General features: G+C 41.7%; 1 protein-coding gene across 1 annotated transcript in view; it reads right to left on the bottom strand.

Moving 5' to 3' along the window:
• Positions 1-2515: 2515 nt before the first annotated feature.
• cpne4b (copine IVb) overlaps positions 2516-24385 on the bottom strand; it is a 42483-nt gene continuing 20613 nt past the window's right edge. Inside the window, exons 6-16 of the mRNA XM_036555294.1 lie at positions 24232-24315; positions 24020-24109; positions 15317-15415; positions 13213-13299; positions 12710-12769; positions 11563-11696; positions 10990-11044; positions 10370-10421; positions 6922-7055; positions 6062-6298; positions 2516-2670 (exon numbers count right to left, since the gene is read on the bottom strand). Coding sequence (XP_036411187.1) covers positions 2539-2670; positions 6062-6298; positions 6922-7055; positions 10370-10421; positions 10990-11044; positions 11563-11696; positions 12710-12769; positions 13213-13299; positions 15317-15415; positions 24020-24109; positions 24232-24315 — 1164 coding nt within the window. The 3' untranslated portion in view covers positions 2516-2538. The remainder of the gene's footprint in view (positions 2671-6061; positions 6299-6921; positions 7056-10369; positions 10422-10989; positions 11045-11562; positions 11697-12709; positions 12770-13212; positions 13300-15316; positions 15416-24019; positions 24110-24231; positions 24316-24385) is intronic.

Below are 24385 nucleotides of genomic sequence, written 5' to 3'. Positions count from 1 at the left end.
GAACTTGTCAGAGTAATATTACTCTCAATATTGCTCTAAGTGAGCAATTAAATTCAAGTTTGCATTATTTATGTTGATATTGTCTCTTGACTAGATGCCCTCTGTTATTACCTAGCCTGACTGTTTATTGTCTGTACTCCGGCTGAATATGTGCTGTGGATTTGCTGGCTTTTCCTGGAGATGCTCCACTCCTGAGAAATAGCACTGCCAAAGATTCGCATCCACTGTCATTTGAAATTCAGGTCTGTCAGCTCACTTGAGCTGAAGTGGCATGCAGGCTCTGGACTTTCAAGGACAGCCAATGTGTTTTGAATACCCAGCGTTAAACTTACATGTTCTCCACAAGCAGGTCGATACCAGTTTTGTTTGATCGGTGAATGAGTGTAATTATGCATGTGGAGTGCAATCTTTCCAACAGTCATATGAGTATCTTTGTCTAACATAACGCGAAGACGCATGATGAAATTAGGCAGCGATCTGAGAATCTGGGGCAGAGGCTATAGCTAGTCAAGTCATTAAAGTTATATAACTTCTGAGGCCTCAGCCCATTTAGAACAGCGAAGCACAAATGGGCCTTCCTTTGGCAATGCTGTGCTTGACCACAAATGCATTTGGAAATCATCAGTGAGTATGGCACAATGTTGCAAGGCAGTACGTTTTGGTGTTTCAGATGTGCTCATGATATTTCTGCTATGCATGCAGATGTATTTGAGATCTTTCTTTTGTGTATTTAGATGCAATTGTGATGTTTCAGTGTCCCATGCAGATGTGTTGGGATAATTCTGCTCTGTAGCCAGATATTGAATATAGTTCAACCTTTTCGTGCAGGTGGTAAGGGGGGACTGTGTTGTTTCTTCAGGTCTAGACATTGGCTGGTGGATGTGTTCCGGAACACTCATCCACTGAGTTCACAAAAAAAAAAAAAAGGATTTGTATGCATAAGAATGACTTTTACAATATTTATATGCTAACTATATCCTTTGAACACTGCATGGAACTTTGTTTTGATAAAATCAAAGGGTATCATTTAATTTTCTCTCTCAAGTAACAGAAAGAAATTTTGCAAGCGTGGATCATGAGGGCACAATGATAAACTAATGAGAAATCCTATTATCAACCACACTGGCGTTTCTCACAGCAGACATAGCAACAGCACTGAGAAAGAGTTGGAAAGCTGGATGGAAATTCATACACATTTCTTTACCCAAAGACAGTGTGTAGTGTAGTCTATACATACTTTATGTCATGTAAAATTCAAAAGTGTTCACCTGCTGGAAATGGAAACACTGAGAATTATTTTGAAAAGAGGTGGCTGATGCATTCCTGATTATTAGTGCACCAGCAATTTATCATTTTTTTTTCCTTCTCTGCTGGATCCCCCATGAGCTTGTCCCAGTGATATGCACTGTTAGTCATTAATTATGCACAATGGCGCAGTTAATTGAAAGGCCTCTGCACCCTGGACTTCAAAGAGTTGTGTGATTCATAAAGGTTCGCTGATATCTCACCCAGGCCTCCCCAACATCTCAGTCTGCTCCAGGATCCCCGTAAACAGTATGCTGTTCTCCCAGTGTTACTGCAAAATTTGAACAACACTGTCTTGAGAATGCATTGCAGAGCGTAATGGTCTACATCATTCCTGAGTACTCCGCGAGAGGAGGAAAATCTTGACTGCTTGTTCACGCATGCTAATTGATTTGGATGTGAACTGAAGGATAAAATCTAATGCCCCTGTGCTCTATTCTGGGTTACTTGTGTTCTCATTGTGTAGCCCATTTGATAACATGTATGTGCAGCAGTCCCTCCAATGTCAGAACATTATCACTAACTGGACCAGCAGAACAGCAGTGTGGAACAGTGTTTAGGGCACCAGATTACGGCTCTCGTGATTATGGGTTTGAATCCAAAGCAGAACGCCTCTTGGTAACAATGTAACTTCAACCCAGTTGTACCAGTGAAAATTAGTATATTTTACATGGTAGAAGTATATTAAACTTCAGAAGTCACCATGGACAAGGGCATTTGGCAAGCAAGGAAATATAATGTAATACAATCTTGCACCAAAGTGCCTACTTGACAGAATCAGAATATAAGAGTCAGTGAAAAAACAAAACAAAAAACAGCGTCTCTTTTATTGTAGACATGCAAAATACAGTCCATGTATCTGCTTATCTGGGAAAAATACTCAGTCGGAAGCAGATGATTCTAATACAGGTGTAGCTGCTAATCACTTTCATTGATCCAAAATGCTTTACAATGTAAGAATATTAAGAAATTTAGCAAAATCTCAACAAACCTGTAGAAAAACCAAAACAGATATCTCATATACGTTTTTTTTTTCCAAGTCAACATGCTCTTGTTTAAAGGAGTCAGTGTATAGTTATTTTATTCCCTATGTACAAATTTCTTCAAGAACACAAGTTCTGTTACAGCTGCAGGCCTCAGAGGCCAGACATGCAACGAAGTTGTTAAGTTAAAAATCACCAAAAAACATGCTATTTCTGTACGGACAATGTGGAGCTGTTTCTGATGATGATGTTAGGGGCTAAACGTCCTGGAAGACTCAAAATCGGAGAGACACTTGGGCTTGATCCCCTTGCCGTTGTAGTAGTCAACCACTTGGTTGGGAACTTCGGCTAGAACACTTTTTGCCAGGGCTGCTGGAGAGGCCTGGAACAAGGACATACAGTATTATGAAAATGAATTGCATTCTTATGGTGAACGTAATAGAAATATGGCACAACAGCACAAGACCCAGTGGAATTCTTAGACTAAATATGTTAAATGGTACCAACATGCACAATAATGTCTAGTGCAATTTTGAATTACGTAGGATTTTGGAGGGGGTTTTACAAGTAGCTCTCTTCTGTAGCACGTCAGAAGTTAAGCATGACACAAGGAAAACAGGGTGATGATTAACCAGTAGGGGCACTCTTCATTTGGGACATGGAGAGCAATACCAGTTTCCCAATGTAGTGATTTTGGCTTTTTTGGGGTCTCATGCATCGAAAATATCACTCAGAATTTGGTATTGCCAATCAAAATGTTTCCCTTTTCAAAGAAATATTAGTCAATCCTGCTGATACCTGCCTAAATTCTCAATCTTGCCACCTCATTGCCTCCACAGTGTAGTCACCTGGCTCTGCACCTTAACTGATGTGTATCACGTGTTATGGAGTGCACTACCTATTGAGTGTCACCCTAGTGGGAGCTTCCTTTGGTATATTTATAAGGCCTTTGTGCTACTCCACGCTGAATAACATTAGTCGGGATCCACGCAGAAGCCACACTTTTTAAATACTACAACAAATGTTACATAATGCTATTACTAACATTACTATTACTACTAATAATAACAACAATAATGGCTATTTTTATTATTACTGCTATTCCTCTGCCTCTTCTTTTTATTATCTGGAGCAGCAGTATTAGTTGCAGTGCTGTTACTGCATTCCCAAGTTTGTTTTTCAGCTGTGTTCTTTTATACTCTGTTCTTTCCCTGCCCTGGCTTTCAGAAAGTGAATGAGGCATGTTCAGTCCACAGTGAACCACTTGAGATGCAGGCTTTTATATCAGGCAGAGAGACCATCACATTGTGGCGTGGGTGCCTCAATTTTCGAGTGTCTTCGGATTAAAATACCATAGCAAATCTTCTTGGCTCTACGCTACGTTGCACTGAAAGATGAATTTGGCTAGATCACTGAAGCTATAATGCCTTGTCATTGTCAATTATTTAAGACGCAGTGTCTGAAACTTTGAATGTTTTCCCTGCCAGTGTCTCAGTGTATGAATCATCACTCATTAAGTACACTCATACAGCAGAGTTTGCGCTGTATCAATGGGGGATTACGCTTAGACAGATGCCAAGCACCCATGAAGTAAAATGCCAAGTGTTCATGCTTTCAAAATGTCACAGAAACCAGGGAAGTTATTAGAAGATTTTCAGAAAGAATGTGCCACTGGTACAAACACATCCTCAGTTACCTTGTAAGAATGATATGATCCATACAATGCTACGCTTCAGCGATTTAACTAACAGGCTGGAGAGGAGTTCAAGCAGGGCAATATTTTCTACATTAACAGCTGTGATGTTTTAAGTATTTGATAATTTTGCTCAATGAAGCAGGTGTCTCACAGCATTCTAATGCTCAAGAGCATGAGTATCTGAAACTAGCTGAAGCGTGCGGTCTCATCCTTGCTATGACATTGAAAACATCTTCACCTAATTTCCCCTCACAGAAGAGAAATCTCACCGTTGATTATTTTCTGAAACATTGCTGTATGAGTCTCGGTACTGTCTGCAAGAAGGCTCTGACAGTTTATAAGACAGCATCAGTATGAAAAAACACTTTTAATAAATGTAAAAAGTTACATGCCTTTAGGACTCAGAAAAACTCCTGCATTTCTCCTGTTATTTCATGCTGAAAATGTTGATTTAAAAAATTAAACCATCCTACATTCTGGATCTGTCCAAGAGTAAGGAAATATAAAAGTCTGTTTGAGACAACATTAAATATAGGACTCGCAATCGCTCAGTCTCATTGCTCACTTAATCAAAAACTCAGCTGCTCTTTCAGTTGTTACTGATCTGCTTTAAGTCTTGCCCTTGCTCATCTGGTTTAATATCAGTTCAATCAGGGACAGAGACGTTTTTGCAACGCATACCAAACCTAGTCAGTGGTTGAAAATTGCAGATCATTTTACACATACGCCCTGCTTTTTTGGGCACCTCTCATCGATGGCTGATGCCATGCATTACACAGGGAGGAAAACAAAGGTACACCAGCCTGATCAGGCATTTCTGCTTTGTGTTAATGATCAAGTGCATGTTAAATTCATCTGCTCTTTAAAACCACTTCGCTAATTCAGTTTGTTGGATGTTTGTTGTAAGGTTGCCCTAGGCTGCCCTGTGTGGTTGATGAGACGCTGCACCCAGGCCGGCTGAGAGTGGAGTGCACAGAATGCATATCGCTCTCACAAGGGTTCAAGTCTGAATTTAAAACTTCAAAATATGACAGAGCCTGCCTCAAGGGGGCCAGACTTCATCTAAGAGTGCCGGGCCCGTGATCTCTGAACGAGACAACAGAGGCTGTTCATTGCCTATGAAGAACGTTTGAAATGTACATTCAATAAAGCATCATCTGCACTTCAAAAAAGAGCCTGAAATACCACACGATTAGATATTTAGTACAGTACTTTAGGATCCAATACTGGCAGGACTCTAGGGGGTTCTTAAATGTGGCGAGTCATCCGACATCTATCTTGCTATCTCTTGTTCAGTCAAAATGAATCAATCTTTCATTGTACCAGATGAGGGGGGATGGACAGTGATTAACTGAGTATTCACACTTGGGCTTACTAGATCCCGTCAGCTATAAAGACCTGGGGAGATGGAAAGGGTAGATACGGCAAAGCTAATCAGTCCAGACATGGTCTGAGCAGCATGCGAATAAGTGATTCTAGCAGGTAGTGGGCTAGCTAGCAGACAGGCTCTGTTTGAGTCCACCCTCTGCAGCAGTCCTATCTCTTCTTGTGACATTCCTGCAAAGCAGGGCAGTGTATTACTAAATTATTTAGAGGAAGACAAAGGAATAAACAACACAGATCGAAAGGAAGTGCTTACAGCTTACAGCACTTCAAAAATGCATAAAGGCTTGCAGTGAGCAGTTGTGGAATAGCACAAAACCAGCAACAAGAACCACAACAACAAAAACTAGTAAGAGGGGTTTAATGTAGACCGTGCTCCTGTCTCCAGGCTTGCTTGTGATTGAACAGGGATAGCAGTGTGGTGTAGTGGTATAGGCAGGGCTCATAACCAATAGGTTGCTGGTTTGATTCCCCACTGAGGTGCTGCCATTGTACCCAGGCAACGTGTTCAACCCAGAATTGCCTCAGTAAATATCCAGCTGTTATGAATGGATAAAACTGTAAAGTATGTCAGTAGCTCTGGATAAGAGATTCTGCTAAGTGGCAAAAATGTAATGTAGGGTAATGAATAAGGACAGTGACAGCTTTGGAAAGCCTTCTCTAAAGATGGCGGAGGCGCAGCGGCGGAACGTACGTGCTTGAAGTTGCGGAACGGCACGAATTGCACGATGTCCCGCAGGACGGGCTCCCCCTTGGGCGAGCGGAGGATGCCGTCGTCCCCGTCCAGCATCTGCATGTCGCTGAAGTCGGCGTTGCCCACGCCCACGATGATGACGGACATGGGCAGGTGGGAGGCGTGCACGATGGCCTCCCGGGTGTCGGCCATGTCGGTGATGACGCCGTCCGTCAGGATCAGCAGGATGAAGTACTCCTGTGGAAGAGAGGGGGGGGGGGGGGGGGAGAAGAGAGGAGAGAAAGAAAGTAAGAAAGACAAGGAGAGAGAAGAGAGAGAGGGCGGGAGAAAGAGAAGAGAGGAGAGAAAGAAAGTGAGAAAGACAAGGAGAGAAAGAAGAGAGTGTGTGTAGGAGGAGAGGGGTAAGACTGATCAGATGAGCACTGGTGAGGACAGAAATTTCAATTCATTTTTAGATTGAGTCAGACAGAACATTATTAAAAATGGATAGTCAATTAAAACAATCAAATTTGTCCTCTTCCTTTCTTGTAATGTTTCAGTGAAATTTCCCTATTCTCTGCATTTTAACTTCACGAAGGTCTCTCTGGAAATTGTTTAAAACTTGTCATAATCTCTAAAGCAGCAGGCAGCTGTGAAGTAGCCTTATGTGACTGGACTCTGCACCTAAGATTTGTGGAAGCTGTTATACCCAAGAACAAGGTACATGCGCTTCACCTCAGTGGATTAAGTAAAATCCCCTAGGTGTAAATGTATGAAGAGCATAGATATAAAATTATAAGCAGCTCTGTTCAGCAAAATAAGCAATGTAGCACCATGAATTGTGGTGTAATGTCAGATTCATCTCAGGGCTCCACCCTCACCATGGCCTCCTTGGTGTGCATCTCCTCGGAGGCGGAGCTAGCCACCTTCTGGATGATGGGGGCGATGTTGGTGGGTCCGTACAGCTGGATCTTTGGAAGGCAGTTCTGGTAGGCTTCGACAACCCCCTGGATTCCTGCAATGCAAGCAGAAAGATACCAGCTGAGACATGCACAACATGCAGGGAATTACAATGAACTGTTTAGAAGCTCCATGAATTAATCGCAAAAGAATCATGACATGACAAGGGAACATCCATTACTAGGTGAGCATGTTCAGTCTGCCATGCATTTACCGGTAGAGCACTCATGGACTGCTACTATCAGACCATAAAAAATCACTTTAAAAGCCACAAGCATGCTCTCTGTAGACAATATTGTTTACAGTACATGCCGAATGATGTCAAACATTGAACACACATATTGTACAATTTTATCACTAAGCACCATGGATGTCAAAAGCCAGAGAAGCAACGTCCCCATTTCATACTCAAATGACAATTTTCCTCCTAGGAATATAAACCTGAGGTGTGCTTTTACCGAGAGCAAAATTCAGTAGGCATGGCTTCTTGACAGAATTGTCAAGATCATATATTTCATCTTTAGTGAAAGCGTACAGCTACTGCAGCTCCTCTACATGACACCTACGAGGAAGAGCTATGCTCTCCTCAATCATCCTCTTTCAGGAGCCAGGAGTACAAGGGGAGGATGTCTGGATGCCAGTCAGAGCACAGACACCTTGCTCTTATCAGGACTTTGCTATTATCAGAGCATGAAGGAAAGGATAACTGGAGTGGACTCTGGTCCATGCAGGCTAAAGATCAGTCCCTGTGGACACCTTCCCTAAATGACTGTGAAAATGTGCACGCACACTCACACACATACACCTACAAACATACACATGCACACACACATGTGGACACATTCACATACACACAAACTATCATATCATCAGCACTGATATGATAGATGATACTAGTGATATTTGTGCAGTGTCATAGGTAAGACATTAACACCTTCAACACTGTATGTTAACATTCAATGTTACATGTGGTTCATAGACAAGGGGTTAGCAAACATCTAAATGGAAATATACATGCACTCCAGTAACATTATGCACATGGTGGAGAACCATAAAGTCTTTATTGCTGAACTGTCAATAAAATCTCAGAGATAATTGAGAATAAAAAAGTGAACAACACTATCAAACCTTCAGCATACACTGCAACATGATTGTCTGCAAGTGTGTGTGTTTCTGTGCACTACTAAGGTCCTTCAAATTGATTTGTTACTTTTTGTGTATTCAGACATTTATTATCAGTCACTAAAAGTGAGAGTAATGCTTTAAGTTACAGTCAAAAAGAGTTTCTTTTTCAGCCATTTTCAATTTCCAGGTTGATTTTCCATCTAAAACTCCTTCCACCTGAATAAGGAGCACATGTGGTGACAGACTCCTGAACCCTACTGTGCTGGCGGGAGAGCACGTCGTGGAAAATGGCGGATGATATCATTAATTAGACAGCACGCATCCTCTCCTGTCATTCACTTCACTGGAGCACGGGCTGGCGGGGATGCAATACGCCTGAGACTAAAGTTAAACAGAGCTGTCAGCTACAGCGTGGCACGCGTTCGTCTCAGACAGCCGAAGCCGAAGATGCGATTATAATACCACATTCCAAGCAGTTCTGGCCCTCATGTTGCTCCTTGTTAGTGCACCCCCCCTCCCCTTCACCCCAGTTATTACCATTTTACCCAGTTTGGTTGTACCCAGTTGGTCGCAATTTATGTCTCGTTACTGATGTGATCAGTTTTTATCGTCGTTGCACCTGGAACCACTCTTTCATAGGCTCTGTCCCAAAACGCTGGACCTGCTGAGGCTGCTGCTGGCTACATTGATGGCCCATATTACAAATGCCTCTGACCTGTTTAGAGCTCTGTCCATGGTGCTGAACATTTATCAGAGGCTTTCTCACAGCAATAGACCCAGAGTAATGTGCTAAAAGAGAGCACTGGATCCTCCTATATTTCAGGCAGGACAAAGCATCATTCATGGATTCAGTGTTGACACATAATAGACTTAATTGCATCAGGGAAATATATTGTGTTATAGATTAAACTAGTAGATATTACAACGGCTTAAATGCATTCAAATTGAAATCAATAACCTATCACTGCAAGGAAAGTAACATGACTTGAATGTAAATGCTACATATTACAATATTTGACTTTTGCTGAATTGAGCTATTTCTCGTTAGTGGTTTTTATGGTCTGGAGAACATTCCGGAGGTCCTTGGCTGGAAACACATGAAGAGCAAACAGGAGCCCCCTCCCAGTCCTATTTAACATGCTGTCCACCGTGCCAGCCTGCTCAGAGTGTTCGCCACGACACAACGCTGCCGTTTTCAATACGACACATCTGCTCGCATTAACGACTCCTTCCCTCTCCGGACGGGTGCGGGCGGCCCCCGGAGCTTGGGGGTGCATTTAACGGGCCGGTTCCTCTGAACGGGCTCGGACGGGGCTGCCGGGGAGCTGAGTGGCAGCCGGAGCGCGCCCGGGAGCGGGCACAATGCGACCCATTCACACCGCGCCCCATTCAGAGCCTCTCCCACCCTTTCACTCCAGCTGCCTCTGAAAGGAGAAGCCATGACGCGTCCCTCTTCCCTTTTGGTAATGCGCGCTTTTATTTAGCCGTGTAGTTAACTCCGAAACGGGGGTTGTGAAGCGCAGTTGCATAATGTCATGTTATTTTGGTGTTATTTTGTTGATGCTATTTTGTGATTAGACATTAAACATTAGTAAAGGGCAAAGGTTTTTCTGTCATTGCCATTACAGGAAATTATTAAATGCGACCCAAAGTTTACTGCCCGATTTTTTGTGAGTTCTCAAAACTATTTCTTGTACCCTTTTGTACTGACACTATAGATACTCTATATCAGCCTGTTCAAGGCTAATCATAGCTGAATCTGGATAATTCATTACACTGGCTGAGGATCAGAGCCACTGTTATTACAATGATTCCATTCTAGAGTTATTTCATTTCTGCTGTGTGAGAAGTGTGGCTGGATTATCAAACTGAACAAAACAAAAAGGTAGAATAAGCCACACACAGAGTACATAAGCACAGCAAGGTCAAGGTATTAAAGCTGACAAAAGCTCCAGCAAGGAGAGAGACATGACTTGAATATCCTTATCAGAGACTTGGGTGTTGGATGAATAACTTGAGCTGTACAACAAGTCCTTAAAGTCACAATCAGGTAAATCCCTCAAAGAGCACTCTCGAAATTTTTAATCACAGTCCCTGGACAGCAATCACTTAGTCACCATCACACAAACTGGTTTCTGAATAACAAATGAGCAATGGAAACGCATGGTTCGATGAAGAGCACTCCTGACCTTTCAATAAAGGGCAATCATAGGTAAAAGGTCAGACCGCTGGCCGCATACTCACCAGCACACTCTGGGTTGTCTTCATCAAAGTTCACAGCAAAATCATGAGAAACCTGGAAGGAAGGAGAGACGTCTGTATGTCATTACAAGGGAATTATGTGCCCAGTACATCATGCACACGATTACTATACGTGTGATAGACTCTTTGAAATATCAGTTGCACCGGTCAGATCCGGGTACGAAGTGGACAGAAAATCAATGCTGCCTTTTCTGGGGAATGATCAAAGGAGTTCAAGACAGATTCCAATCCACCGCATGGTGCAGACCGTTAATGCTCGATGATATACTCTGAATACACATGGTATTGTGACAAATCATGATTTTCATACAATATCTGTTACATGTACAGTACTTGTACAAAAGTTTACGAAAATGGCACTCACTAGAAAAGCAACAGAGTTATGAACTGAGAATTTTAGCTTTCAAAGGGTGAAATATCACTTGCTTGAAAAAAATTCTTTAAGTGAAGGCAGCAGCAGAGAAGTTCAGAGAATATCTGAGATAGGTACATAAGGGCACTTTTCTCATTGAGAGCGGCACTGTCTGGAGAATTCTGCCACATCATGCAGATTGTAAAAATGTAAACAAAGTGCAGCTCCCACAGGAAGAAGGTATTTTTACCTTAAAGTCAGGTGGTATCTGAGCTCCGAACCCGAACGCAGGAAACATTTTGTCGCTAGATTTTTAAAAAGAAGAGCGGTACATAAGTAGACTGGACAACATGAAGACAACACAGTCTGTGATCAACTCAATTCACAACCTCTCAGTCCTCCATCTCAGCTCCATATAAAATCAGCTGTTAAGGTACTGATATTTACATGAGGGTTAGAGAGCACAATAGGAAAAGACTGACACTGATATCAGATACGGATTGACTATAGTCTCAAAGTGGAGAATGCCTCATAACATTAGACAAAAGGTGCTATGAACAGCTACAAGTTCCTTTGATTTTCCATATATTCATTTTGATTATACACATTTAAAATCTGATCCACATCTGGATGGAAAATTCTATAATCCTTTACAACCTACATTCTGCCTCAAAGTAATCAATCAGTCCTCAAAGGCTTTTATCCAGTAGTTATGTAGTCTGGGGTAATATTCTGTTGCTTTGGACCTCACACCTTGTTTAAAAATGTGGTAGGTTTATATTGGCCTGGCTGATTTAGCTGATCGACTGTGATGTGATCTTGCCTGTCATAGTCTTGGCAGATCTCCCCCACGGCGACCAGGGCCTTCAGATACTCATTAGGTTGGTACGGGTGGATGTAGTGCAACGAGCAGCTGTTTCGTGGGTCCCCGTTAGATGCCGTGAAATCGATAGCTACCTGGTAAGAGAGGTGGCAATCACTTGCAACAGGCAAGGTACAGAGCTAATTATCTCTGATTCATTCATACCCTTAAACATTATGAATGCCTTAGCTTTTAATACACTTTATGCAATGGATATAATCACAAGGTATTGTTTATCTGGAAATGGCAATTGACCTACCCAGTCCATGAAGAAATGACCTGTCATTTCTTTATGGACATCCAGAAATGAGTCAATGAGTTATTACTATAATTATATTAAACAAACAAACGCTAAAATGGTAGCATGGCCTATTTGGAACTCCTGAGAGATATTTCATTGAAAACATTAGCTACACAAACCATCCATTACATTTAGCTTGACAATGTGTTAACAGCAAATACATTTACTGAAATGAAACAGCTAGAAAGATACTGTGTATGCCAAATGTGTCTGGCAAAACTTTTTTTCAGTATGGGAAATGTATGTTCTGTGCAGCCTATTAGTACTCCTAAAGTAGATTGTGATTGCGCTAGAACAAGCTGCTACTCACGCTGAGATAATGACCTATTTCTGTCGCTGAAGTGCTAATGAGCAGGTGCTCCATCCGCATCCTGCTTTAGAGTCTGAATAAGAGCCGCCTGTTTTTCAGGACTTCAAAAAGCGAATGTAACCTGAACAAAGGAGGTTCACAGAGCTATTCATTTGCTCACGGCTCAGGTCAATTTTACGGGCGCTTGCTCTAAAAGTTAAAAGAACGGTGCCTCGAGGACATACTTTCGAAGCTCCCGCATTACAAGCTACATTCGAGAAGCCAGATTTGTATGGGAGGAGGGCATTGTGGGAATTTTTTTCTCACTCAATGTCATCGACAAACCATCAGATGTGCTCACCGTAGGTCAAATCAACCATCCTGCCGTAGTTGCTTATTTGACAAAAAGAAGCTTCCTCAAGGGTATGATTGCGGCGTAGCACCCAGGAACAAATGTTTACCTATCAGTCCAGTACTCTGCAGTACTAAACACTGTAATCGCCACAAGATCTACTTACTGTAAACTGGATTTGACATCCTCCCATGATATAATCGAGGAAGGAGTGCATCTTGATGATCTGCAATAAAGGGTTGATTTCAAAATTACCTTTTACATATAAAACATTCCACTGGTAAAGCCAAATGGCAGCACAAGCACTCCCAGAGCAAATATCCAGCAGAATAAAGGGCATATTAGGCATATCACAGTTTACAGTCATTTTTACATCCATTTCACCATTCATTGAACATGCCAACAGCTCATTACCAAGAAACATCCAACTATTCTATGAATTTTTCAGGACATTATTTGTAAACATGAATGTTTAGATCTTTTAATGATTAGACGGTATAATCAGGGATAAAGTCCTTTATGGGTTTAGGTAGGAAAAATAATGTAGTGCTTTTTTGTTTTCGTCTTTTTGTATGAAAGTTCTATTGTTAAGATTCAGTGTGTGCGATACATCAGATTATGTTTCTATAGACTCAGCAAGCGCTAACAGATAATGAGCTCACTCCTTGCCTTGCATTGGTTGAGAATAACAACACCGGAGTTCCTGTAATTCTTCTTCTTGACCTGGTATTTCGGATTTATGCATTCCCACTGGATCTGTCGTGACGGGGAAACAAAAACAGAGCACAGCCATTACGTAGGAGTGCAGAAACTATGAAAGATTAAGGACCCCGAACATCTTAGCCGGAGCATGATTAAAATTGTTAAAATGTTTGGAGAATATTTTTCTCCCCCCATTGGTGTTAATTGAGGCCAAGGTGCCGGACGTGTTGCCAAACAATAGACGTCAAAACGAATGTAGCTCACGGTGACGGGAGCGTGCGCCGCAAAGCATTTCACAAACTGATTAACAAACCAGACGGCTATTGTCTGGCGGATTGAAATACGGGTTTTAAAAGTCTTTTGTTACCTCTTAATGAAAGCGTACATTAAAGGAAGAGACATTCTCGACTAATGCTCTTTCAGCTTGGAGTTTTAACGACTCTGTGAGGTGCTTCCGAGATCCGAGGCAATGAGCTGCACAAAAGCAACGCGGGACCACTCTCATTGTTTTAAAGGAATAGAAAAGAGCTGTTGCAGAAACACCCGCACCTCTCACCCACAAGGAGAAGGAGGGGATGCTAAAATACTCTGCCCTCAAGGATATTCACCAAAGCAGGACACCTTTCCAGAACTGCTGTTGCGCTCAATTTTCCCTTTTCGTGCTGACAGCTATCACGGCCTGCTCAAAGACAATGTGTCAGAATCACCTGGCTTTTGTTGGCAGTTGCAGAAAAATTCATATCCTTGCATGTTTTTTTTTCCTCTCTAAGTCCTTTGACAGGAATGAGCCAGTGTGGATTCTAGTCAAAAGTGCTACACTATTCCCATCTCTGTATGTACAGCACATGAGGGAACATGTGGAATAAACTTGAGATATTATGAGATATTTATTACGAGATTTGTTCCTTCTGAAATGACAGCAAAGACAGTACATACAGAACATATAATTCCATAACAGATAGAACATATACTTCTTCAAGCTAGTGGGAAATATATATGGATAATATAAACAACAGAACCTAATGTGCATATATAATGATAGAATAAGTCATTAGTGCTATTATGAAAAGAAATTTCAACATCTATGTATTGTATTTATTTGTGCACATATTTATTCAACTGCATTTATTTCACTCACATTTAATTATTTATTCTGACATTGAATGCCATACAATGATATATATTTTAATATATTGAGAAATATGCTGTTTAGCCCAAGAATGACTGTATTGCAAATATTGTACATTTAAAATACATTAGTGCAAAGAATAAATATATTGAAGTATACCGTGTGTTTTTGATATATTGACTGAGCTAAAAATATATTCTGTAGATATATTCTCTCTCTATATATTTTTAGTATGGGATAGCACTTGCATTTTCTATTTATTTTAAGTTATTTCTGAAAGGGTTCTGATCTCCATAAATAGGAGGTGAATGAAACAAACTTGTGTGTCCCTGAGCAGTGGCAAATGGGCCATGGATTGAAATGTTTCTTTTCATTAACAGTTGTGTTGACACAGCATTTCTCATTCATTTCTAAAAGCTGACCTTTTTTAATCAATTGCAAAACTCACAGAAGCAGCAAAATCTCAAATGATACCACTGGGGCGTTCAGTCATTAGTTACAGAAAAATACAGATGACATATACACTGTGTATACAGCTTTTTCTTTTAAAAGATTCAGTTAATTATTTTATACAAAATCAAATTATGACCAGATGGCATAGAGTTGCAGTTTATGGACCCGTGCAAAGATGAACCATTTACTAACAATCTGGTTTAAAACTGTTTCGTTGAACGAATACACCAACACTGAAAAAGGACTTCAACCACCCATGTTCACTGTCCTACGTCCAGTTCTATAGTTATACACATAGAGGCTGATCCAAAAAGGCAAAAACTGGCAGTTTAAAGCTAATTCAATGATATATGAGAGGTATCTGTATCAGCATCAGGAACGCAACTGAATGGAGAGACTTGAGCTTGTTTCATGCAGAGTATTTAGGTGACTCAGTAATGACATGAACACACACACACACACACACGCACACATCATTTCATACACTACCTGTCTCCCATCCATAGCTCCTCTCATCTCTTTAAAAGTTGTCTGAAATTCTCCGATGAAGTCGTGCTTCCCATTGGAATCCCAGTCCCACACGGTGCACTGTAACAGGAAAAGGAGATGGGAAGAATGCTGAACGCACAGGAAGTGTAGGACAGTGTCCTGGCAGGTTGTGTAGGACAGTTCTCTCAACGAAATGTCCACACAGGAGGCTGTACGGATTCCATAAGAAAGGACAGAAAAGTCAAACACATGACCTAGACTACAAGCAAAAAACTGATTCACAATAAAAAAACAACACTTAATGTTGCTGTGATGATGTCATAAAAGACAACTTTCCATATTCTACATCCAGCCAGAGTGCTCACTATCACAGCTGTCATAAAGTGTTGTGGACACTTTCTGCAAAGCAGAGCACATTACAAAACAAAGCCAGTGGAAGCTGTTAAATAATACTGTATATCAAACTACAGTCCTGCATGTTTGTCAGCCTCACCAGCCTCGAGTGTAGAACCGCGGACCATGCACTGAGAGCTCCGCAGTTGGGCTGTGATTGTGACCTTCACATGTAATTTGATTTCATGCTAATGCATATGGAAATGAATTATATTTAAGTTCACTGTTAATTCATGCTAGGGTCAGAGGGCAGCGTCACTCATCACCACCATGAGTCAGCTCCAGGATTTGCATCATCAAACTCGCACTGCAGGTTGGGAGTGGGTGTAGGCAACATCTATTGCTGTTGTGATTGTGGTCCACTCAAAGAAAACAGAAGACCAAAGGGTCAACTGGAAGGTATATACTACAAAATACCTCAGCCATTGGCCGTGAGCCTGCACAGACATCTGGCCATTGGAGGGGAGACAACACACTCAAAGGTGATAATATCAGCACCACAGCTGCCCTCTGAAGGCACACCTGAGCTCTTTAAACCCTTCCAGCATAAGGTTCCATTGTAGGTCTCGTCATTTTCTTGTTCATTGTTTGACATCACAGTCAGAGACTCCCATGCGAATAAAAAGGTGTCGTTCGTTCAGAGGGAAGCAGACAGTGGAGGGTAAAGCAGCTTAACACAGAAAAAAAGAAGCAGGGATGAATGGATATATGGTGGATTGTCAATGCATGACTTCAGTCAAATGACTTTTTATCTTACTGGGCAGCTGCTCTTTCCTGGAAGATGAGAGTTAGACTGCCGGGCTGTGATTCACATGGCATACTATTACAGTTCACAGAACTTAAGTTCTTTAATAATGCCAAAAGTGCTGATGTGCTCTGAACTTAGAAAGAAAGAGAAATGTCAATTTTCATATCAAACTGAATAAATGCATGAACATGGTGGACACAGTTTAAAGCTCATCCCTTTTTTTGACAGTTTTCTTGAACCCAGACTGTTATATTTGAAAAACACAGAAATAATGTATGTTGCTGTTTCACCATCCTGTTAAAGGTCATGGAGGAAGCGCATTGAAAATACAGAGAAGGTATTGTCGATTTCCCACTGATCAGCCTGCCAGATGTGCCACAGTGTTGTTTTGATCATTCATGTGATGGGACACTTTAGTTTTTGGAACTGCTTGCTGTCCCTCTTGAAAACAACCCAGAGATTTAATTCCAAAACGTCTCCCCTTGTGCCCCCCACCCCCCACCCCCTCCACCCCCCCCAACTGATAGATTTCACTCAGGAACTTGGAGATGATTTGCTTCGTTTCACAGTTCATTTCTAAAACACAGGTGAACCGCTGAGGTGTGACGGGAATGAATGAGCCGGGCCTCTTGATCTCTTGTCTCTCATCTTCAGAGAGCTCGTTCCGAATTCCCTGCTGGGGCGCGAGCCCTCGGCGTTATCGGGGAGGTGAAGTCATCATCAGCCGGGGGGGAAGTCAGCCCAGATGGAAGGATTAAAAGCTTGTTTCCTCGACTGCCCCGGCTCCAGCTGATGAACTCAATCAGCGATCGTTCCTTGATGCCTGAGGGTCGGACCCACAGGGCTTTGTCCTGCGGCTCAGTGGTTTGCCTCACCAAAGAAATGCATATTGGTATTCTTTACCCATTAAGTGCTAGGATATTAATTGCCTTAATCTGTAAAGTCAAACCTAAAATGGCTGACATCACTTCATGGATGGGATGCAGCCCAATCAATCGAATGTTAATAGCCTATTGATGAACCTGGCAGGCTTTTTGTCCCTATGTGCCCCCTTACTATCTGGAGTGGGCTACCATTACAAAAGTTGTCAGACTGTTGCCAACTTAGTGACAGTTTGGACTCTTCAAGCCAGCAGCAAAAAAAACGGACTGACTTTTCGAAATCAATTTGACTGTCCAAAATGGTGCAGCTGCTTTCCCCCCCTCCCGCATTTGTGTCAGTCTCTCATTTTCCACGCATGACTGCCGAGCACCATCTCCCTGCACCGCAGCGCCGGGCCGTGGCCCCCGTCGCAACTCCAACTCTAAATTACGGATCTAGCCAGAGCAACAGAGGTGCTGACACGTGAGGTGAGGTAACTGTGGCTCTGAGACGAACAGCTCTGGAGCCAGAGTGGGAACAGCTGCTCCCTACATTTTGGCTGATGCTGGTAGATTCATGCTGTCTACAAAAGCCTGGGAGTTCTTCAGCACCTCGGGCAGCAGCTGCCTGACGAATAGGGGCACAGCACCTGAAGTTCACTGATTTCACTGTGGCTTGTTGCCTTCATCGGGCCTTAAATAAAATGGCACTACCTGTGTGCCATTGTGGAGAGACCTCCACTGGCACAGCCAATGAGCATCCTTGTTCTCTAAAACCCAAACCTGGAAATATTTACCTTAACGCCTCATATCAGCCACTGTGGATCAGGCATACAGAACAGCACTGCACTGGGGTTACATGCAGCCAGCTTTCTGATGCTAATAATGCTTTTTGTTTGTTTGTTTCTCCATTATCAAAGGGCCAGCAGGAAGTCCATGGCTTGCAGTATTTGACCCCGGCACTGCTAGCTGAATGGGTCTTATCTAAATGTGCAGGGGGATTGAAAGTTTATTCAAGTTTATTGAAAGTATGCAAAAAGTCTGGTTCTATTTACAGCACTATTAAAATGACACTATGTATGTAAATCACCTGCTTTCAGATATGAGGGTGCATGCCTTTCAGACTGACAGCAAGAGGGAAAAACACTGCCAATTCTTGCTGTTGCCAGAACTCTTCTTGCACACAACATTTAATTAAAAATGCTAAAAATATATATCCTGACTGAATTCAGATGATTTGCAGTAAGTTTGAAGCCATTTAAGCAATTACGTCCTAACATGGTTTACTTTTTTTGGTAAAATCTCAAACTGTCTGTTCTGTTTGCATGCCTAATGAGTATGGTGTGTGAAAATCCATAATTTAAGCATCTTCAAAGTAGTCTTGGATGCTGCTCATTTTCATTAATTCTGTGGTGTAATTAACATGTTAGATAAAGAATTGGGTAATGGATGGAATAATTACAAAAAAACAAAATAATCACATTCAATATGCATTATTCATTATTTACACGAAATCTGGGGCACATTAGGATAAGAAATGTTGACAGAATATTTTTAGCATGTACTGTACAAAGAATTCATATCCAGTGTCAAATCCACACATCCTGTCTTCAGGTGAAAGGTTTTAGAATCGATGGGGTCAAGACAGGATTTCTCTCCAATGAAGACACAGAGGATGACATTGGGTATTCTAAATAATCTTATCTCTTTACTCCAATTCAGACACTATGGAGTGATGAATTGAGGACATACATTTTTTTCAATGCATAATGAAAATTTCCTCCCCCTTTTAGTGAATTATTAATGGTATTTCACATGTCATATTTTTCTTTTTATTTGACTATATCATCTCAGTCACTTTGGTCACAACACACAGAAACACAGGAAAGAAATTTTACAAAAGAGACATTATATGTCCTCTTAATCCAAACTAAAAATGGACATGAAATACATACAAATGAAGTATTATTTCTAAAAGTGAGAATACATATCATATGTTGGTTAAGTAACTCCTAACTCTCCTCATTCGTTGCCTTGGTTGTGCTCTTGGATTATCCAATAAATTTTCTTATCAAACTGTAACCAGCATATAGATACAATCATGACAAAGATGGCTGATTACTTCAAAGCAAATGGTAAGAATTTACATTAAAGGGAAGACCATTTCAGTGTTTAAATAATGTTTGACTTGAGAATGTTGAGAATAGTTACTGTTTACCTTTTGTCTCGGCTGTTCTGATAGGCACTGTGGATTGCACAATCAAAAGTCTGTCTACAGCACTACGCAGCATGAAGATGAAAAATAGTTCACCAGAGTCTGCTGTACTACATTATTCTGCTGCGTAGCTCTGCCTTTTGCGCTTGGGAAGGTGCTAGATTTGTACTGCCAGATCACAACTAGTGCACAACTGTGCAAAATATGCATTTTTGGGGTTTTTATTACATTAAAGTGAAGCTTCCTGCTCCTTTCTACTGTACTTTATAGTCTTGGCACAGAACTGAAAATAATTCCGACTCAAGCAATGGCCTCATAGACTGCAAATTTGCAATTTCCTAGAGGAACATTTTTTGTCATGCTGAGACTAATGTATTTGTCCCCTTTTCTACTGTGCTGTGATCCAGAATTAGTGTTAAACATTTTCAGCCTCTGATAGCTTTCTGCTTTTAGACACCGTGCGGTTGTGGACAGTCAAAGAAGAAACGCATACCACAGGGAAATATGTATCACAACATGAATGTGTATAATACAGTATGTAACATGAGGGTCACATCATAAAATTGACCTTCCCTTGTAGCTTTTACAAGATGTGGCACTGCCTGAAGCATACAAGTACAAGAAGCAAACAGACCCCCCAGACCATATCGCACAATACCCAAGTGGCACTGGGAAAATGGGGCCAGAAAACTACCTGCTTCCGGCACAAATTAGCTCAGCGCTCCTGCTTATAGCTCCAGCCTCCTCTGGGGGCCCATGGGGAGCATTGTCTTTCAGATAAAACTTCAATGTGTTGTGCATGAGGTCAGCAACAGTGCTGCTTTTATGACTATGTAAATGAATGTGTAAATAATAATACACATACATATTCATATGTATGTCCATATAAATAAACACACACACACCCACCCACCCACACACACACACACACACACACACGCACAGACACACAATGTATTACCAAATAGCATCTTCTGAGTACCAGGTTTGTCCTAGGTCATTGTGCATGTGGCTACACCATTTTTTTCTGAGTTTCAGTGATGTTGAATCTTACACAGAGCAAAGGGACGTATCTCAAGTCCAAAATTGTTACTAGGGAAACCGCAAGAACTGCACCATCTCCCCAGGAGCCCCTCTCACCCTCAGTAAGGATTCCCTGAATATTTAACAAGGACACTTGAGTTTGTTTACAGCAAATCACACCACATTCTATTAGGGCATATGGTGTTTGAGGGATATTTGCAGGGTTAGAGAGGTCTCTTGGGTTACAGCCTTGAGGCGCTGTGATCGTCTACACTCCAAACCAGGGCAAACAGCTCTCACCATCACCATTATAAAGTAATTGATTTGCAAGGTACACCCAGACTGCCTTATGAAGCTTTTAGATTCACACCTCTCATATTCTCATATCATATTTGCAGAAACCACTTTCTCATTTATTTTAAACCCATATATTCATATTGTGAAACCCATTTACACACCTGGAAAAAGTGAGGAAAAGTATGAGATGTAGCACATCCAACAGCATTGCCTCACTCTGCAAAAAACACACACACAATCCAGAGGTATGGAGCTCATCTCTTTTGCCCCAGCAAGCAGTGATGCGTTATCTTAGCTACTTAACTGATATCCTGAATTTGAGGTAGTAAAGATACAGAGCTGAATGGCTCTGGAGAAAACTAGCCAGTTTCAAAATAGGATTGGCTCTACACCAGCTAAACATGCTCTTTGGCAACCACACTACTGCTGCATTAGATGAACTGGTCCAAATGCCACATTTGTCTAAAATAGCAGAGGCTGGGTGTGGACTTCCGCTGCTGTTGGAATGTTCTGGATTTAATTCACAGTGGAGTAGGCAGTCTGAATCTAAATGAAGAACATCTTTGAGTTAGTATGCATTGTTTCAATTTTATCATGGTACTGCTGAACTCAAAAGTTGTGAGGGGTTATGGTGCATGTCAATGAGGCATACACAGAGGGGCGTAGTCATTCCTAAATCTAAAGCATCTAACAGTTTAGCAGCTATTTAGTGTAATTCCCAAGATGAGTGTAATTCCTCTAGTCCCCAAAAAAACATTGCATAGCAGGGCCGGCACTGATCAAGAAGCACTTAAATGCGTATAAACAATATGGTTAAGGAGCTTCAGTTACAATGAGCAGCTAATGTGAGACTGCATGGTGTTCAGGGGCGTGATAGCTTCTCGAGTGCACACAGCAATATGACCATTGTTCATTTTTTTGAATAATCCTTTGCATGTAGTTCTACTTACAATGACTGAGTATCTTTAAAATGTACACTGTACAATCATATCATATTTCACTCTCTGCCTGCTTACGATCGGAATGACTCTTCTGTGTGTCACTCTAATGACAGGGGTGTCTGTGTTTACATCTTTGATGGCAAATGGCAAAGCAGCCGGAAGAACTCATGGCATGCTCTTTCACGTATCGGTGAACTGCAGTAACTGCAGTACCCGCGTTTACGTCAGGTTTAGCGTCAACTTTTTTCGCAAACACCCCCTGGTGACCAACCAGTGAGGCAATCCAACCAAGCAACGCTATACTTAAATATGTATATATATATATGCATGAGTCACGCACAAATAAATGAAAATGTGCCGTGAACCAACACCATCTCTTCACTGCCTCTGAGGAGGTTTTAAGTGGCATAAACTGTCAATCTGTTAATGCGCTTTACGTTACATTCTTGTCATTTGCCAGACTGTCTTATCCAGAGTAATTTACATAAGTTACAACTTTGACATGTTATCCACTTATACAACTAGATATTTACTAAAGCAATTGTGGGTTAAGTACCTTGGCCAAGGGTACAGCAGCAGTGCCCCAGCGGCATTCTTTTGGTTACAAGCCCTGTTCCTTACCACTATGCTACACTGCCCCTCATGCTATGCTACACATACCCTATAAAATATCCCTTATAGATTATCAGAGGGAAAAATCTTAACCCCTTTCATTTTGGTCCTAGGAGAGGAAAACTGTCACCTAGACTACCTGTGAAGTTAGATTTGAGTTAGATTTGAACACAAAAAACAGTATGGCAGGGGTGAAACTCACACAAAAGCTTGCGCACAGGGCCAAATTGATTTATTTTTATACTTGGCTATCTTCTCCAAAGTCGTTGATTTCTTTTTAGTTCCAGTCGCACTTCCTCCTCTACGCTTGTCAGGATTAAGCCGCGCTGCACCGCAGCTGGTCCAGGGTAATTACGCCGAGTTTGAAATACCCGTCAGCCTCCGCAGAAGGGTGTCAGGTCGCATAACACAGCCAGGTGTTGGCGTTACGTAACACTTCACTTCGACTTTGCATTATCTGGGAAATTATCGCCGAGCAGAATGTCCTTTCGTGCGCCCTTTTGCTGTGAATTTGAGGGAATGCTCAGAATATGAAAGCGATGTACGCCAATGATAATTCCCTGCCGCTGCTGAGTGCTTAAGGCCGAAACACACGCGTTTCCTTGTCCCATGTGAAGGAGGCCCTGAAGCACAAAACTCCATGAAAAAAGGCACCTTGAACTTAAATGAATTTTTTTTCTGCTGTTTGAATGACAGTCTTTCAATGTGACCCGCAATAACCATTCTAGAAAGGGGCATTATACTCAACTATTGGAGCTAAATGATAACCCCTATGGAAACACATATGGGTCATACTAGATTAATGGATCTGAATGCCTTTCATGCCTAAGGTAATGCAGGGTATTCACAGTTAGCGAGCTCTGATTGGCTAGTCTAATGGTACTTGTAATCACTTATTTCAGGCTGTAAGTGTATTTAAGCACTGATGTGTGAGAAATTAATAAATCAAGCAGAAACACTGTATACATCAGGGCTCAAAGACTCAGCAGCATCAGGAAAATGCCTCTCCTCCTGCAATTCATGGCCGTAAGGCAAAAGGTTGCTAGCATTCTATCTGAATTAAAGCAGCACTCTGCTTGACCACTACATGACCATAAATCAGCCTGGAGACTCAAATGTATGACACTGAGACATGAAACTGGGCTCCACGATCCAAAAGAGCGACTTCATTGGTCTGCCAGGGAGCCCTTTTGGGTTAGCTCCCAGGACCGCAAACACAATGAATTCCATTTCACCCTCCATCACACAAACTGCCTGACAGAGAGAGACCAGCAGTGGATGGCTATCGACCACCTGTGCCATATGCAATTCACTTCCAATTCCACTTCCACTTCAACAGCTGTTACCCCAAATTAATTTTACTTGACAAAGACAGATCCATATTATTTCAAATATCAAAAATGTGAAAATGCTAACATTTTGTTGAATATTCTGTGTGACAATTTAGCTTCAATGTCTTGCTCTTCCAGGTTACCAATATATACACTTCCAGTCCAAGTCTCGTATTTTCAGGCTTTCATCGAATGAAGACCCCCTTGAGGTTTATGGAACTTGATTACCGAGTTTACCTGCTTATTGAGTTATGGTAAATACAATCACGGGGGCAGCTCCTACCTTTAGTTCACGGTCATGGTCTCCGCTGCACAAAGTGTTCAAAGAAACCTTGAATGTTTTCCACACCGGGTTGAGATTGTTCATAACGGTCTGTAAAGGGCAGGAACGACAGTGTATCTGTTATATTGGACGACCTAATTGTCATGGAGAACATACTGAATGTCTGCGCAAGCACAAGCAGAGAGGAACTCCAACGTGTTTGGCGGACTCACCTCAGTTCGATGGACAAGCGAACCAGTGCCGTCATCGTTTATTCTGAATATTTCCAAAAACGGATCCGACTTGCTGAAAAAGTCCTGAGATTAAAAAAAAAAAAAGTTTAAAGTTTGATGCACGCACTCTGGTCTATGTGATCTGATGTTCTCT

The sequence above is a fragment of the Megalops cyprinoides genome, chromosome 21, assembly GCF_013368585.1.
Source record: "Megalops cyprinoides isolate fMegCyp1 chromosome 21, fMegCyp1.pri, whole genome shotgun sequence".
Classification (NCBI taxonomy): Eukaryota; Metazoa; Chordata; class Actinopteri; order Elopiformes; family Megalopidae; genus Megalops; species Megalops cyprinoides.
The sequence above is the reverse complement of the archived record's forward strand: the minus strand, read 5'-3'. Positions and strand labels throughout refer to the sequence as shown.